This window comes from Aquarana catesbeiana, linkage group LG02, assembly GCF_042186555.1.
Source record: "Aquarana catesbeiana isolate 2022-GZ linkage group LG02, ASM4218655v1, whole genome shotgun sequence".
Lineage (NCBI taxonomy): Eukaryota > Metazoa > Chordata > Amphibia > Anura > Ranidae > Aquarana > Aquarana catesbeiana.
In genome coordinates this window covers 300,865,902-300,881,058 of record NC_133325.1, presented here as the reverse complement: position 1 = coordinate 300,881,058, position 15,157 = coordinate 300,865,902, and the positions used below count along the sequence as shown (strand labels likewise).

The 15,157-nt window shown below is 39.9% G+C and overlaps 1 protein-coding gene across 3 annotated transcripts in view; it reads left to right on the top strand.

Annotated features, from left to right (window-relative positions):
* LOC141127799 (cohesin subunit SA-2-like) overlaps positions 1–14,547 on the top strand; it is a 139,873-nt gene extending 125,326 nt beyond the window's left edge. For all 3 annotated transcript variants that reach the window (XM_073614584.1, XM_073614587.1, XM_073614586.1), the window contains exons 30-33: positions 2,518–2,708; positions 4,036–4,165; positions 10,151–10,241; positions 14,231–14,547. In XM_073614584.1, coding sequence (XP_073470685.1) covers positions 2,518–2,708; positions 4,036–4,165; positions 10,151–10,241; positions 14,231–14,290 — 472 coding nt within the window. In that variant the 3' untranslated portion in view covers positions 14,291–14,547. The remainder of the gene's footprint in view (positions 1–2,517; positions 2,709–4,035; positions 4,166–10,150; positions 10,242–14,230) is intronic.
* The last annotated feature ends 610 nt before the right edge of the window (positions 14,548–15,157 follow it).

Sequence of the window (15,157 nt, the reverse complement as noted above, 5' to 3'; positions counted from 1 at the left end):
TTACCCTAAATAACTCCCAGTCTTCTTTGCCTTCAGGTCAGATAGTGAAAACATACATTTTGGTTTTGCATCATCTCTTTTGGTAAAGCAGTACAAAGATCAGTGATGCTGTTCACATTGACATACAGAAAGTCAACCAATCATGATGCAGAGAGTCTGGCTGCACACACTAGGTGAACAGATATATGAAGTCTTGACAAAGTGTTGGCAAGCATGAAACAGCTGTTTACTTCCCACACCTCCCATGTCTCTCAGCCTTGGTATTTATAAGTACACTGTAGCAAACTTTGTTTTCAAGTTTATTTCAAGTATGCTTGTACGCTCTCTATTTTATGCTTCGTAAGAATCCTATGGTTTGAATGTACTTTATGGATAATAACAACAGAAAAAAATATTGTACAAAGAACCAAATTTTGCTGCACGTGTCCTATGTTAGATAAGGTTTTCCTAGAAATATTTGTTTGCATGAATGTAATTAAAGTATAAAGGCAAAACTTTTTTTAATTTTGGACAGAGTGGAGATGGATTAAAACACCAGTCATGTTTTTATTGCTTTCTGTGCCCCTATTATGATACGCCCTCTGTTTGTTATGTTTACTTTTATCACTGAAAATTAAAGTAAAACCCAAATTATGGATTGTCCCAACAACAGTAATAGAGGGGAATGTTCCAATGGGGACATTTGACCCCAGTCACAACAAGGAATTCCCTCACTTTGGAGAGATTTCCTCTCACTTCCTGTTTTGGCTATAAGACAAGTGAAGTGAAGGGAAATCTCCCCAATAGGACACAGATTGAATAAAAAAAAAAAAACGTCCGGGGTTATAACCCTCCCTAAGGCTGGCCATACACCATACACTTTTCTTATTCAATTTCCTTTAGATTTACCTTCAACTATGTAGTGCAAGGGCCTGCTTGACTGCATACAAATTGAAAGGGTTTAGGTTTGACCTCATTATATGGTTTTGGTAAATCTAAAAGAAAGTTGAACAAGAAAATTGTATAGTGTATGGTCGAAAAAAAAAAGTTTTGCCTGTAGTTCTACTTTAGGTACATAAAATACATACAGATACACAAATAAGCCTAAGGCATGCCATACACAAATCGAATCTCAGTCGGTTCCTGCTGAACCGGCCGAGATTCGAACAGTGTATGAGCAGCCTGAATGTACCAAGTTGATCGATTGATCAACTTGGGTACAAGCAGCCTGTTGGATTTTACTTGCGATTATCGCTAGTGGCCACTGTAGCCATTAGCAATAATTACTGTCTTCTCCCGGCGGGGACGGCTTCCCCTGCTGGGAGAATACAATGGCTTGGCAGGTGGGATTCCTGTATCAGCACTGTCTGCAGCCCATGGTTGCAGGAAAGAAATTTGTACCATGTATAGCCGGCTTAAAAGGTTTGAAAATAGGTTTCATAGATGGTTTCCTAAGCAGATTCCGACAAGACAAGTCTTTATGTACTTGGTATATTAAGAACAGTTTTCCATTGTTACAAGTCTCATTGTACTGTATTTAATTCACTATTGTCTCCGGACTGAAATGAGAGGCAGTTGCCAGAAGGCTGACATATATGCAGGTTAGCCTGGCATTGGTGGTTAAAAAGAAATCCAAGTCTCTACCATTGTTTTAGTCCCACAGGTTCCACTATTTCATATGCATTCTAATGAAAAATACAGAAATGTCACTGGTGTTCTGTAGGTTTTCAGCGACTCGTCTACTGATAGTAGAAATGTCAATCCAGACTACAATTCCTCTTAGGAAATAAGGACATTTCACGGCTCTATTAAGTCCAACTAGGTGTTATACATCAAAATACTGACACAGGAATTATACTAGCTGTTTAGCTGGGTTTTGATGATGCTGTAATTTTTTCATAGTACATTTAGAGTGACTAATGCTTCACTTTCCCTGGATAGGAACATATATGCATGACTCATCTGTGTCATTTTGTAATAATACTTGTATTACTATAGAATATCTTCTCCCTGTGGAAGACATCTGCACAGATTCAATCCGACATCCTGTGTGCTGCTGATTGCCATTACCAAATTTCTACATTAACGTGTACTTCATGCTATGCATTGATGGGCATAGATGAAATTCTTTACATTTTAAGTGTGGACATCTAGTTATACATTAACTAGGGGAAGTGGAGAATTATTTTTTATTTAACTGTACTGTCCCTCTTATTTTACTGCTGGGGTAGTAATGTACCTTTGCCTACCCTTTAACATGCTAATTTATCTCCTTGCGTAGAACTTAAGGACACTGCATAGGAAGGAATTGGGAAATGGCGTTGGAAGGAGTCAAATTTGAGAAAGCTCTACTGTATATTTGTTATGTGTTCCTATTTACACAGCATACGTAAATTAAATTTAAATCACTGGGGTTGAATTACTAAAGGCAAATAGACTGTGCACTTTGCAAGAGCAGTTGCTCCACTTTATTGACAGACATGTACTATACATTTTTGTCATTATATTTTGTGCTCACACAAGTTTTCTACTTGACAGGTATGGATATCTACAGAGGTTTGCCAATGGGCAAATGCTGCATAAAGGATCTGAATGGAATCCACTGGTTGTGTACAGTAATTCTCTGTTAGATAACCATGATGAAGAAAGTTCTCTAACAGGCAGTGCCTTTTCTAGAGACCATTTGATTTTGGGCACATCCCAACAGTTAAAAAGAAAATCAACTTATGGTATGATTATATTTCATATATTATCTTATTTCAGTTATAATTTAAATGTAACTGTCATCAGCACACCAGCACTCTTACTACATGTCCATTGAGACAGCACAATTTCTACTCTTGCCAGAGACTTTCCTTCAGGAGTTCCCTAAATAGAATGCAGTAAACGTTGTTTCTATGTAATGTAAGCCCTGAACGAGGGGATGTTTTTTGCCCTGAAAACATGTTGGCTACAGTTTCTTTTACTGCTATCAAAGTATCATGGGGAATAAAGAATTATGGACTCTTATGATGAACATTTAGCACTCTGTTATTCGGTTTCACATGAATCCAGCTGGCCTCCCACCTTGTTGTTGAGCTGCTGAGGTCATTTCCATTGAGTCCTACTGTCACTTTTTTGTGTGACGGGTGAAAGATCAGAGTCCAACGCCTCACATCTGCTTCTTCATGGTTTCTGTTGCTGATCCTCTCTCTCCTACTCAGAGTGCTGCTGTACAAGGAATGATATCGAGACCGATGCAGGTACTTATGCTAGCTGTATAAAAATATACATTTAAATATTTTTTAAATATTAAGGAGTAAACAACTACTCAACTTCTTCGCCTGGAGATTGAAGTTTGCCTGGGGTTCAACTTTATTAATATTACAGATAAAATGCATGTACCTTCTGGTGACTTTAGGCCACATGTCAAACACACATGGCCTTTCATGTGGCCCTTGCACCTCTCCTGTAGCTGTGGCACCCCCCTTGTGCAGCGACAGAGTCTCGTGTCTCCCCCCCCTCCCCCTCATCTCAGCAGTTGGCAGTAGAGGGGAGCTCAGAGCTTATCTCCGCCTCCCCAGGTCTCTTGTTTCAACAGTCTCCGGCGGCTGGCTCCAGCCCTCCTCTGGTCTTCCTCCAGATGTAAGGGAGGGTGGGGAATTCTTGAAAAAGGGGCCCAATTAATCACCTGACTGAATAATACTAATTTGCATTACCGCATATGCTTTTTTTTTTTAACTTGTTTTTCTTTAGTCCTGACCATAATAACGATAAGTAAAGACATTTAGTAACAAGCATTTTATGTGAAATCTAGTTGCTGTTTTTTGTGTCTACAAGACTGTTCATGAGGTTTCTGGCCCATATTGTTAGGCTGTTTTTGACACCATAATGCTTCTGTGTGTTGTGAACACTAATTAGCTATTGCACAGTTTAATTCAGTACCCCCCCTCCTTTCAGTGCTTTGCAAATCTGAAAATTATATGAAATATATTTTTCTTAATACTGGTTAGCAGTGATACAGTTCAGGCTTGCGACCAAGCAATGGGTAATGTGTGTTTATACTCTCTGTTACAGAGCACATTCCGAGAAACAGTATGGAAGACAAGAGTGCATTTCATAAACACAACTCCCTTTATTCCGCTAAAAGCATGAGACCAGGAATGCTTCAAGAGCAGGCATCAGAAGACATTTCATCAGTGAACAGGTAACTGGATATTACAGAATTTGCTAAATAATAAACCCATAAACAAACACTAGCTAGATATACTTGAGTGATACTCCTATAATATTCCACTAAAAGTCTTGCAATAGATATTTGCCCTGGTTTGGTGTACTTTCCTATCCCCAGGTCTCTGACTGTAACAAAGCCGTGCTTTTCTTAACCTGAAATTAAACCTCAAATTGATACTTGAGCTGAGCGTCTGGTTTGTTTACAGGATTTATTTTTGTTAATGTTAGTACAAGAGTTTTTGCACTTTTTCAGGTAGTCGAGGTGTGTAGTTTTTTAAATGATTTTTAGCCAATGGAAAGCTAGTTACTAGGGAATAAAATGTGTGGTAAGGGCATTTTGCATATTTTTCTGCACGTGTTCATGTAGTTTTCAGATGCTCCTGTTGGGGTCAACAATGTTTGAAGCTTGTAGCTCAAACAAAGCTAATGCACTTTTTCAAGCTACAACCTTCAAGCAAAACTATGCTAAAGTGTGAAACAACTGAAAACCACGGAATTTTGGATGTTGGGAATTATGGAGTTTCAAACTACAAAACGCTAATATGTCACAAAGAATTTCATCTTCTAAGTAGAGAGTAACAGACTTTTTTTTACATATTTTATTTGGACTGAAAAAATGCAATTTAAACATTTTTGCATGTTTTTTTTTTACCCATCATAGGAGCTATCTGTATAGTCTGCTGAAAAATAAGCCTGGTTATAGAGGTCAACAGCTCAAGCTGAAATCATTCATTTCAATGACTCAACATTATCATATGGCTCAGTCTGCGGTTTCTTGCAGACAAAGCCTATAACCCACAGTGCTCTGGGAGTTCTTTGTCCTGTATAAACAGTTTTTTTTTAAACAAAGAAAATTACATACATTTCTAAACATTTAAATTGAAGAAAATTGACCCAAACCCCATAAAAGGCAACTAGTATTTTCAGAAGGTCAGCAATGACAGCCTCTGAATTTCTGGTAAATTAGGCACAAAATGTTTCTTTTGAACCCTACATACTGTGTTATACTTATTTTTACAATGATAAATTCAGACTTTATATCAAGTTAACAACATCTTGTATCACTGCCGTTGTCCAGGAAGATATTTTTGTAGAAACCATAATTATATGGCACAAGGGAGCACAACAGCTATAATCTATAAAAGAATACTATCCACGTGGCAGAAGCGAGAAACCGGAAAACTTAAACTGAACCAATTTAAGTGTATCTAAATTACTCCTCCTTCAGATGTGGTGGTTACATTTACTCACCCTCAAAGGGCATAAGTACAGTGAGGAAGAAATGTAGAAGATAAGAAAGAGAAGAGAGTAAAAAAAAGAATGGGGAACCTTTTTTTTCCAAGGTTCAGTAAGTCAGGGCTACAAGTAGCAAATAAAACTTGAATCTTGGTTCACATACCTTCTTGAATTTTGCCATCTTCAGCAGGAACTGGCTGAGGTTTGAACCGTTAATGGGCAGGCTGAATGTTCCAAGTTGATCAATCAACTTGAGTACAACCAGGCTGCTGGATTCCTTCTTCTCCCGGAGAGGCTCGGCAGGTGGGCTTCCCCTATCAACAATGTCTGTGTTGATGGGGGAATTGTGCAAATTTTTTTCCTGCAACCACGGGTTGAATTTTGCTGTGTGTATGACCGGTCTTATCGTTTTGTCTAGCGGTTAGTTCATTTTTCAAAGATCGTGACATGTGAAACCCAATTCATGACATCTACAAAAGAGGCAGTGTGGGTTTTTAATGCTCTTTTAATTAGCATTTACCACTGTTAAAATGTCTTAGGCTGGGTTCACACTGCCGCACAGAGCGGCTCACAGTAGGAGTCCGGTGCGTCCCTGTTCACTGTTTCAGGTCCGATTTCAGTCTGAATTTTTGGCTGAATTCGGACCTGAAATGGACCAGAAGACACACAGCGTTCCTGTGCAATCCACACTGGAGCTGCTCTGGAGATGTGTGAACCAACTCCATAGAGAGTTTGTCACAATCTCCTGAAATGCGAATTGGATGCAGGAAAATCCGCATCCAGTTCGCACTAGTGTGAACCCAGCCTTAGACTGGTTTGAATTGAGTGTTTGTGCACTCCTTGGGTGGTTTATGTAGAGGAGCTTTATTGGGATTTTTACAAAACAACTTACCTGTGACTGTGATCAATTTAGTTTTAATATCTAAGCTAGCCGTATTTATATAGTAAATGTTTGATTACTGATTATATAGCTCCCTGCTGACCTTAGTGTAGCTTATGCACCTGGGTGATTTATGCATGGACAGGAAGTTGCATCAGCAGCAGTGGACACTGATTCTTTATGTATGAGTAGTCACAGATATAGAATTCTAGAGATGAAAAGATTTCAAGTAGACAGAAACAAAAAAACAGCTGAGGAATAGAGAGAAGGCAGGTGACTGATACAGAAGACAGCTGGTAAATAATCTTTACGGGAAGAGACAGCTGTTTTAATGGCATGGAGAAACATAGGAGGCAGGAACAGCTGAGTGGGGTTGTAATAGACACACAAAGGATTCCTAGCTGCAAGTTTTTTTCCCCCTTTTTTCTTCTTTTTAATAGGGGGCTAATCATGATACAAATAGAGCAAAGGTTTATTCAAAATGAAAACCCAATTGAACTTTCAGTTTGAAGATGCATTTCAGGGGCATCAAAACAACAGGTGTGCAAAGTCTTACAGTTTGTTTTCATTAGAAAGCAGCCACAGCTAAGTAGAAAGCCTGCCTCCCTGCCAGCATGCTCTGTAGAAGGACCCTTGCTCTCTGTGTGGAAGACGTGGTGTCTCTGCAGAGGTTTGACACACCACCTGAGTCAGAGTTCTAGCAATCAGCAAAATGAAGTAATTAAATATTGCTAACTAAGTAACTAAATTAAGATTTAAAGGCACAGCACAACAATATTTAGTTACTTAAGCTTCTTTACACTTTTGTATTTGGTGTTTTCTTGAGTGCAGCTGTGAGTATTGATTTTGGGAGCACTAAGTGCAGTTTTTATTTATTCTTTTTGGGATCAGGAACATTAATTCTTCCTGCTGATTGGAGGGCAGAAGCACTACCCCTAAGCACTCTATTTAACCACTTCAGCCCCGGAAGATTTTACCCCCTTCCTGACCAGAGCACTTTTTACAATTTGGCACTGCGTCGCTTTAACTGACAATTGCGCGGTCATGCAATGCTGTACCCAAACGGAATTTGAGTCCTTTTTTTCCCACAAATAGAGCTTTCTTTTGGTGGTATTTGATCACCTCTGCGGTTTTTATTTTTTGCACTATAAACAAAAAAACAGCGACAATTTTGAAAAAAAAAACAATATTTTTTACTTTTTGCTATAATAAATATGTTTTTAAAAGACAAATCTCTTCATCAGTTTAGGCCAATATATATTCTTCTACATATTTTTGGTAAAAAAAAATTGCAGTTAGTGTATATTGATTGGTTTGCGCAAAAGTTTTTTTTTTAACTAGTAGTGCGACATTGCGGGGGGACAGATCGAACACTTTTGACACATTTTTGGGACCATTGACATTTATACAGCGATCAGTGCTATAAAAATGCACTGATTACTGTGTAAATGTCACTGGTATGGCAGGGGTTAACACTAAGGGGCGATCAAGGGGTTAAATGTGTGTTCCCTCAGTGTGGTCTAACTGTATGGGTATAGGACTAACTGACGGAGGAGACCTATCGTTGTTCCTACTTAGTAGGAACAACGATAGGTCTCCTGACAGAACAGGGATTTGTGTGTTTACACACACAAATCCCCATGCTGGCTCTTGTGCACGTGATTGCGCGTGGCCGGCGACACGCATCGGGTCTCCTGCCGTGCAGCGGCTCTTAAAGGGGACGACGTACCCATACAGGGTTTTGCGCAGCTGTGCCATTCTGCCGCAGTATATATATGTTAGGCGGACGGCAAGCAGTTAAAAAAAAAAAACGTTTTATTGCTGTTTGTGTTCCATTAGGGGGATTTTGTTCACTTATTGTTCTATCTGATGTTCTTTAAAAATTAGGGTAGAAAGGAAACCCTTAAAATGGGGACACAGACACCTAGGCAAGGCAAGGCAAGGGGAGGAGAACTTCTGCTCAGATTGCCAAAGGCATCTGTCAAAACTTGGAGCCCCTCCCCCAAAAAAAATATGTTCCAAATTAAATCAGATGCCGGGAAGAGTGGAACTTCGTTTTTGGGTCCAGTTCAACCCAGAAGTGTGAAGTTTCATTTTAAAACATTGCAGGATAAAGCACAAAAAAACAAGTATTCCATTTTTTTCCATTCCATATTTGAAAAAAGGTTAAATCCTTATCACAACATTCTCCTCCTTCGTCCCCTTCTCTTCTGGGAGTGTCTAATTACACATTGTGCTGGCCCAGCTCCTCAGCCCGTCACCTTACCGCATAGTCTTTTGTGTAGCTACTGGGTGAGGAGTCAAGGGGAATGCTAACCTTTAATGCTAATCTTAACCTTTTTACCAAGGAGGATCCCTTGAAAAGAGGACATATAATGGGCTTGGAACTCTCACTCTCATATAATAATTGCAAAGCTCTATTATCCCCCTTACTGGAACACTGATCACAGCTGCTCAATGTTCGAACCCCCAGTTTAACACTTCTAGGTTGACGACTCCTGTGATGTCTATCCTGACATTAGATATCACAAACCGGTCTCCACTTATATAAAACAAATAAACATGTCACCATATGATGCATGGCCACTGGCTTTGACAGTGCAAAGAAAATGCAGGTATAGGCTGCCTCTCCAGGAAAAGCACTGATGAACCCAGTCTCATCAGTACTACAGAATGTGTTCAAGGCATCCACTTCCTCATTCTATGCTGGTTTGTCTGGCTCATGGCCACTCTGCTGTGGCAGATCTGCCTCTCACAGAGTCAGTGTTCCCATATCTGGGCACAGCCAGCCCACTGCACATACATCCAGGTTTCACACTGCCTGTGCCCAGAACTCCTCTGTTGTCACCAGCACTTACCACACCTTCCCTGCTCAACTCACTCTGCCGCTTTAAGCACCCCTAGGGTCACGCTAAAAGGGAGTATGGAGGCTGCTGGCAGCTTCAACCCCACTGTATCCAGTGTCACTCTTAGATGTGTCTGCAAGGTACCCACAAGGAAGTGATCCAATCATGTTTCTTCAACTGTAAGGTTGCATGAAACCTGCTTGATAGAGTGCCACTTGAGTGCCAGATCTGAGTCTGCTGCAGCTACTGATATCACTTCTAAGATGCCAGTGACCTGCAGCAGTGCAGGCCTTTTGAATGCCTATATAAGAGCCAATCAGCTTCTAACCTCAGCTTGTTCCATTAAGCTTTGACAAAAAAAATCTGGAAGCTGATTGGTTTCTATGCAGAGCTGCACCAGATTCTACACTCTCCGGCTTTAGTAAATTAAGCCCAGTGCGTTTTTGTTTGGTAGTGCTGCTGCAGAATTGTTTCTATTTCTCAATGCAAGTTTATTAGTCTTCCCATACTGAAAACAATAGAATCTCAGCTTGGGTTAAATTTTATCACAGCATTTAAACTGGGAGGCTAAATATGCCTATGGATAATTGTTGGTGATGGCAGAAAAGTTACTGAAGGGAATTTATCAGAATTGGAGCAGACAGAATCTGGAGCAGCTGTGCATAGTAACCAGTCAGCTTCTATCTTTCATTTTCAAAGCTTAACTGAACAAGCTGAAGTTAGAAGCTGATTGTTTGCCATGCACAGCTTACCCAGATTCTGTCTCCTCCAGTTTTGGTCAATTCCCCCTACTGTTTTAATCCACAGAGATGCACACAATATGCCCCCCATCAACAATGCATGTAATGATTTTGAAAGGGCCTGAAATATACAGCGTCTTAGCATATAGTCAACGAAACAGATGTCCTGTTGGTTTACTCTATTGCTTGCACCAAAGGAAAGGATAGCTCCACTGATTCATTTTCTGTATTTTTTTACAAAACATTCCACTTCAAAGTTTACAACCTCCGAACAAAGTGAAAAGTTTAAATGCACAAGTGGATGATAGCAATGAAGATGTAGATGTTGATGAAATGGACACAAATGAGGTAGGTTTGATACATTTTATGTAATGTTCCATCTAGTGGTTGTATTTCTAAGGACTTGTACTACATATATCACTGCCCCAGTCTGTGGCTGGACAGTGACGACTTGTTTAGAAATCAACAAAGGGAGCGCTGTTCTGGTGAATAGATGGAAACAAGTTGAAGGTTCAAAAGTAACAACTTAATTTTGTTTCACTATGTACTAGAATTTTATATCTATTGGTGTACATGCTTCTTATTGTTTCTCCACTTCATGGGTTAATTGCAACTTGGGTGGGAATAAATGGCTGCTACACCCCCTGGTACTTGTATTTATACTCCCCTCTCTGCCGGCTAAGATCATGTGACCTGACGAAGAGGTTAATCCCTGAAACATGTAGTGAGCCCCGACATCTTCTCTCATCACTTACTCTATATATTTACCGCGCTTCTGTAATGTGACCGGCTACAGTCTGTCTGGCACTTTGTCGCTGCCTGCCCATTTGCAGACTGCACTGGAGCACTTCCGTCCGCTCCTGGTGTTCTTCCTGATCGGTACTGATCAGCCCTGCACTACATCTCCTAGTTCCATTAGTGTTCCACCATCAAGCTCACTGCCCACCACCAGGAGCTCCAGGGTCCAAGGCAGCCATCCATCCCATCCAGCTTAGCGGAGGATATCACACTACCTGTGAGTCACATTGCCTCATGGGCACATTTTCATTTTCCTGCAAGGGCTTATGACACTTTGTTTTATGGCATCAGATTGCCCTAATCTGCAATAAATGATTGTTACTTTTGAACTTTCAACTTGTTTTCATCTATTCACCGTAACAGCGCTCCCTTTGTTGATTTTTGTTCTCCCTCATTTGGTTGTTTGAGTTTGGGAGCAGCGGCCAGGGTCTGAGTCTTTCTATTCATATGGTATTCCGGATACATACATGCGCCTGGCTTTTCTGGTGTTTATAGGGCTCATTTACACTAGTGGCAAGGATTGCCACTCTATTAAAGAGCTATCCACACGTTTCAGAGGTGTTTTACAGACGAAGCAAAGCTTGTGTACACCCACATCCCCAGCTGCTGCCTTTGCAGCTTAAGGGGGAGTGGTTGGGGGTGGGAAAAATGCAGCTCAGCCGCATGTTTTTATAGCCCCTCAACCGCAAGTGTAAATGAACCCTTAGGGAACAGCGGGACATCAACAAGATCACCTTTGTGCCCTTCGTTTTTATAAGCATGTTCACATCTAGGTGTGTTGACTGGCTTTAAAGCATTTGTTACTCCAACATTTAATATACCTGATATGTGCCTACCGTACCATGTACTTAGTATCATGTTCTCTTTGTATTGTTTCCTTTATGTGCAATCTCTGGTGTTCCTGCTAGTCCCCTTGCTTACCTATTAAAAACTGACCATACTAAGCAGAAGAGCACATCATAGCCAGTTCTCTAGCTATGCTGGAAACTCAGTGTGCACTCCTCCAATGATCAGACTTGTCCTGACATGCCCCTGCTACACAGCCATTCACTGGGAAGCTCAGCGTGCTGCTGCTTCTCCTCCCCCAAGCTCTTATGCAACTGAGAACAGAGGGAATGTGATCACGTATAAAAAAAAAAAGAGGAAAAAGGTATTTATAATGTTTTTTTTAATGTATACACAAATGTTTTACCTTTCATCTCTATTTTAAACTGAATGGGTTGTTTTACAAGGCGATTGTTTACAACCACTTTAATCTAAAACTCAGGGTGAAGGGCAAAGAATTATTACAGTATGAGAGTAAGTATTAAGGTTACTACTTTAATTGCTTAATTACCAATTGTAGAAAACAAGTTAAAGCAAATAGGGAGCTACTAATTTGGTGCAGCAAGCAGCAATGTCTTGCTAAGGTCCAGACATTTCACTCACTTGTCTTATTGTAAAGCCCCGTACACACGGGCGAATGGGGGGGGGGGGGGGAGCAGCTGGTTAAAAAAAAAACGGCCCGCATTCGGCCCGTGTGCATGTCGGTCTGTCTGACAGAAGCTGACCATTTGGCCAGATTCTGTCGGACGTACATGCTGGAAAACCTGCAGCTGACTGACTCCTGGTCAGTGCTCTCAGCCAATGGCAGAGAGCGCTGATCGGATTGTTCTGGCTGGGAAGGGTCCCCCTGCCAGAACACAACGGCTCAGCGGGTGAGAATTAACCTGTCAGTTTTTTTTGGTGCAACCCGCTTAAGTCTTCTGTAAACTCCTTCAACCAGCTCACACACAGCTTACAGAGAGTGTGTGTGTTTTGTTACTCCCTCTATATCGGTTTCCTGCATCACAGCTTGAGACTTTTTACATGGCCAAGGAGTGCGCAGTGGGTGTGTTTAAGAACCATCTTTCTCGCATCACAAGCAAGGGTTCTCAGATAAGAACATTACTAATGAAATGCAGTGTGGTGGATCATAGACTTAAAGGATGACTTATTTTTCCTGGGAAAAAAAATCTAGCAATTAAAAAAAAATCCCATTCAGAATTAGTATCCAAAGACACAAAGTGGGTCAAACAATAATTTATTTAGAGCAGAAACAGGTAGAAATCTGCAACAAAGTTTGTTAAAGTACTGTACATAGTGTTTCTCTGTGTGCAAATGGATAACTATGTAACACAAAGCAAATCACAGTGGCGCTAGTGCTAAAGAACCTATAAAATATCCAAAATTAAACCAAATAATATACACAGCAAATATATATATCACATAAATAAATGCCCACCCAGTGACAAGTGATAAACATATGTAAACATAAATATAAATATAAATATTCCGGACGACTGCTAGAAAACCAACAATAGTCCTTTCAATGTAGATTTTCTTTTCTTTTCTTTACTTCAACTTCCACCACACCCAAGTGTTTGGTGATCCCACTCCCTATGGTAATCCACTCACCGACGTGGCTGGCTGTGACGTACCCCACCAATGACGAGTGACGCTGCCGCATCGTATGAGGAAGTGACACATCGATAGAGCGGGGAGGCGCCGGGGAGTAGGTGAGAGAGATAACCTGACGCCTGCACAACTCGGGTCCGCCGTGACCACAACTCATTTAGTGGCTGATCTATATACGTTTGTTGCTGTGCTGTGAAGATCAGTTTGCTGTGGAAGTGTTTATCTGCGTATTTGATACTTGTTACATGTGAGTTTTATACTAAAGATTTGAAGTGCTTTTAAATAAATTGATATACGTTTTTGCACTATTGGAGTATTTTTTTATATTTCACATATGGAACGATCCCTGCACACGATTCTGATATTGTGATCTGCCAATGTGACCCGTATGATGTGGTCAACAAGCTTTTAAACCCTAACACGAGAGTGTGGGCATTTAGGAGTCGGTGAGTGGATTACCATAGGGAGTGGGATCACCAAACACTTGGGTGTGGTGGAAGTTGAAGTAAAGAAAAGAAAATAAAGTCTACATTGAAAGGACTATTGTTGTTTTTCTAGTAGTCGTCTGGAATATTTATATTTATATTTACATATGTTTATCACTTGTCACTGGGTGGGCATTTATTTATGTGATATATATATTTGCTGTGTATATTATGTGGTTTAATTTTGGATATTTTATAGGTTCTTTAGCACTAGCGCCACTGTGATTTGCTTTGTGTTACATAGTTATCCATTTGCACACAGAGAAACACTATGTACAGTACCCTGATTCTTTAAAGTGGCAGCTTTAGATTAAGTCTAGGTTTCAAATCTGAGGCGCAGTGGTGGGAAGTGAGTTAGGAGGGCAGTATTTGGACTCACATTACCAAACTTTGTTAAAGCCCTTGTAATGAACATTTATCACCCAGCGGGGATTGTTTTTTTTGTCAACAAAATTGGAGTTACTCTTTACGTACTGAGCAGGTAGACTGTGCTTCTCATATGCATCTCAGGGTTTATTGACTGAAACATACACTTACATTTTAGGAACTGGAAATATAACCATCATACTGTACCACTGGCTTATATAAAAAATCATGTGAATGTATTTTAATTTCTAGGAGCTCACTACTTTTCAAATAAAAGGATCAGAAGATGTTACAGAACAGAGGTCTGTGTAGTACCTTATTACTTGCCCACCGAAAAAAGTACTTGTAAAAAGCAGAAGAAATAAGCTGAATCTACTGTCTTCATGGGAAGATGCTACATTTCTCGCCACATTTAGATTTAGGTTTTCCCACATAGGACTGTAATTTGTGTGCATGCGTCTCACTGCAACCACAATGACTGTCATAGATTTTCCTATTGTGTACAATGTACAGATTTTATTTTAAAATGAACTGTATACTTTTTGCAATAAATATAATTCTTTTGATAATGCTGCTTTCTTTTTATTAGCATGTTTAGGTTTGGTATGTGTTATTTAAGGGGTAACCTAATTGAAGATAATGAACTGGCAACTGTCATGCCACAAAACGTGTTTTTGTGGGAAAGTATGTAAAGTCTGATGGCATAGAGTTAATTTCAGGACACGGTGGTGAAGACAGTAAATATGATGTCTGTAAAAAACTTCTTAAAAAACGAAACAACGCCAACTCTGTACTGTGCGTCCAATATAAAACCGAAAAATAAACAAAAACAGCCCTACACTAGGTCCAGCAAAACAGTGACAAAATAAAAAAGTAAATAATAAAGAAAAAGTAAACACAAAGGGAATGCCACACGTACAAAAATGTTTGAATGCAAAACATACACTTCAGCTAATAAAGTTGCGCTTTCCCTATAAACAAATACAGGGCTAATAGTGCCACAGCAAAATAAATATTGCACAGTGCGCACTATATAATATCGGCATCTAAAAATATTGCACACTTTGTGAAAACAATATGTAATCATTCCACATAAATGACTGTGCACAATGTAAATAAATCAACACTACAAGTCCAGTATAAAATCCAGAATTACAGTACCTTGAAAAACTATTCATA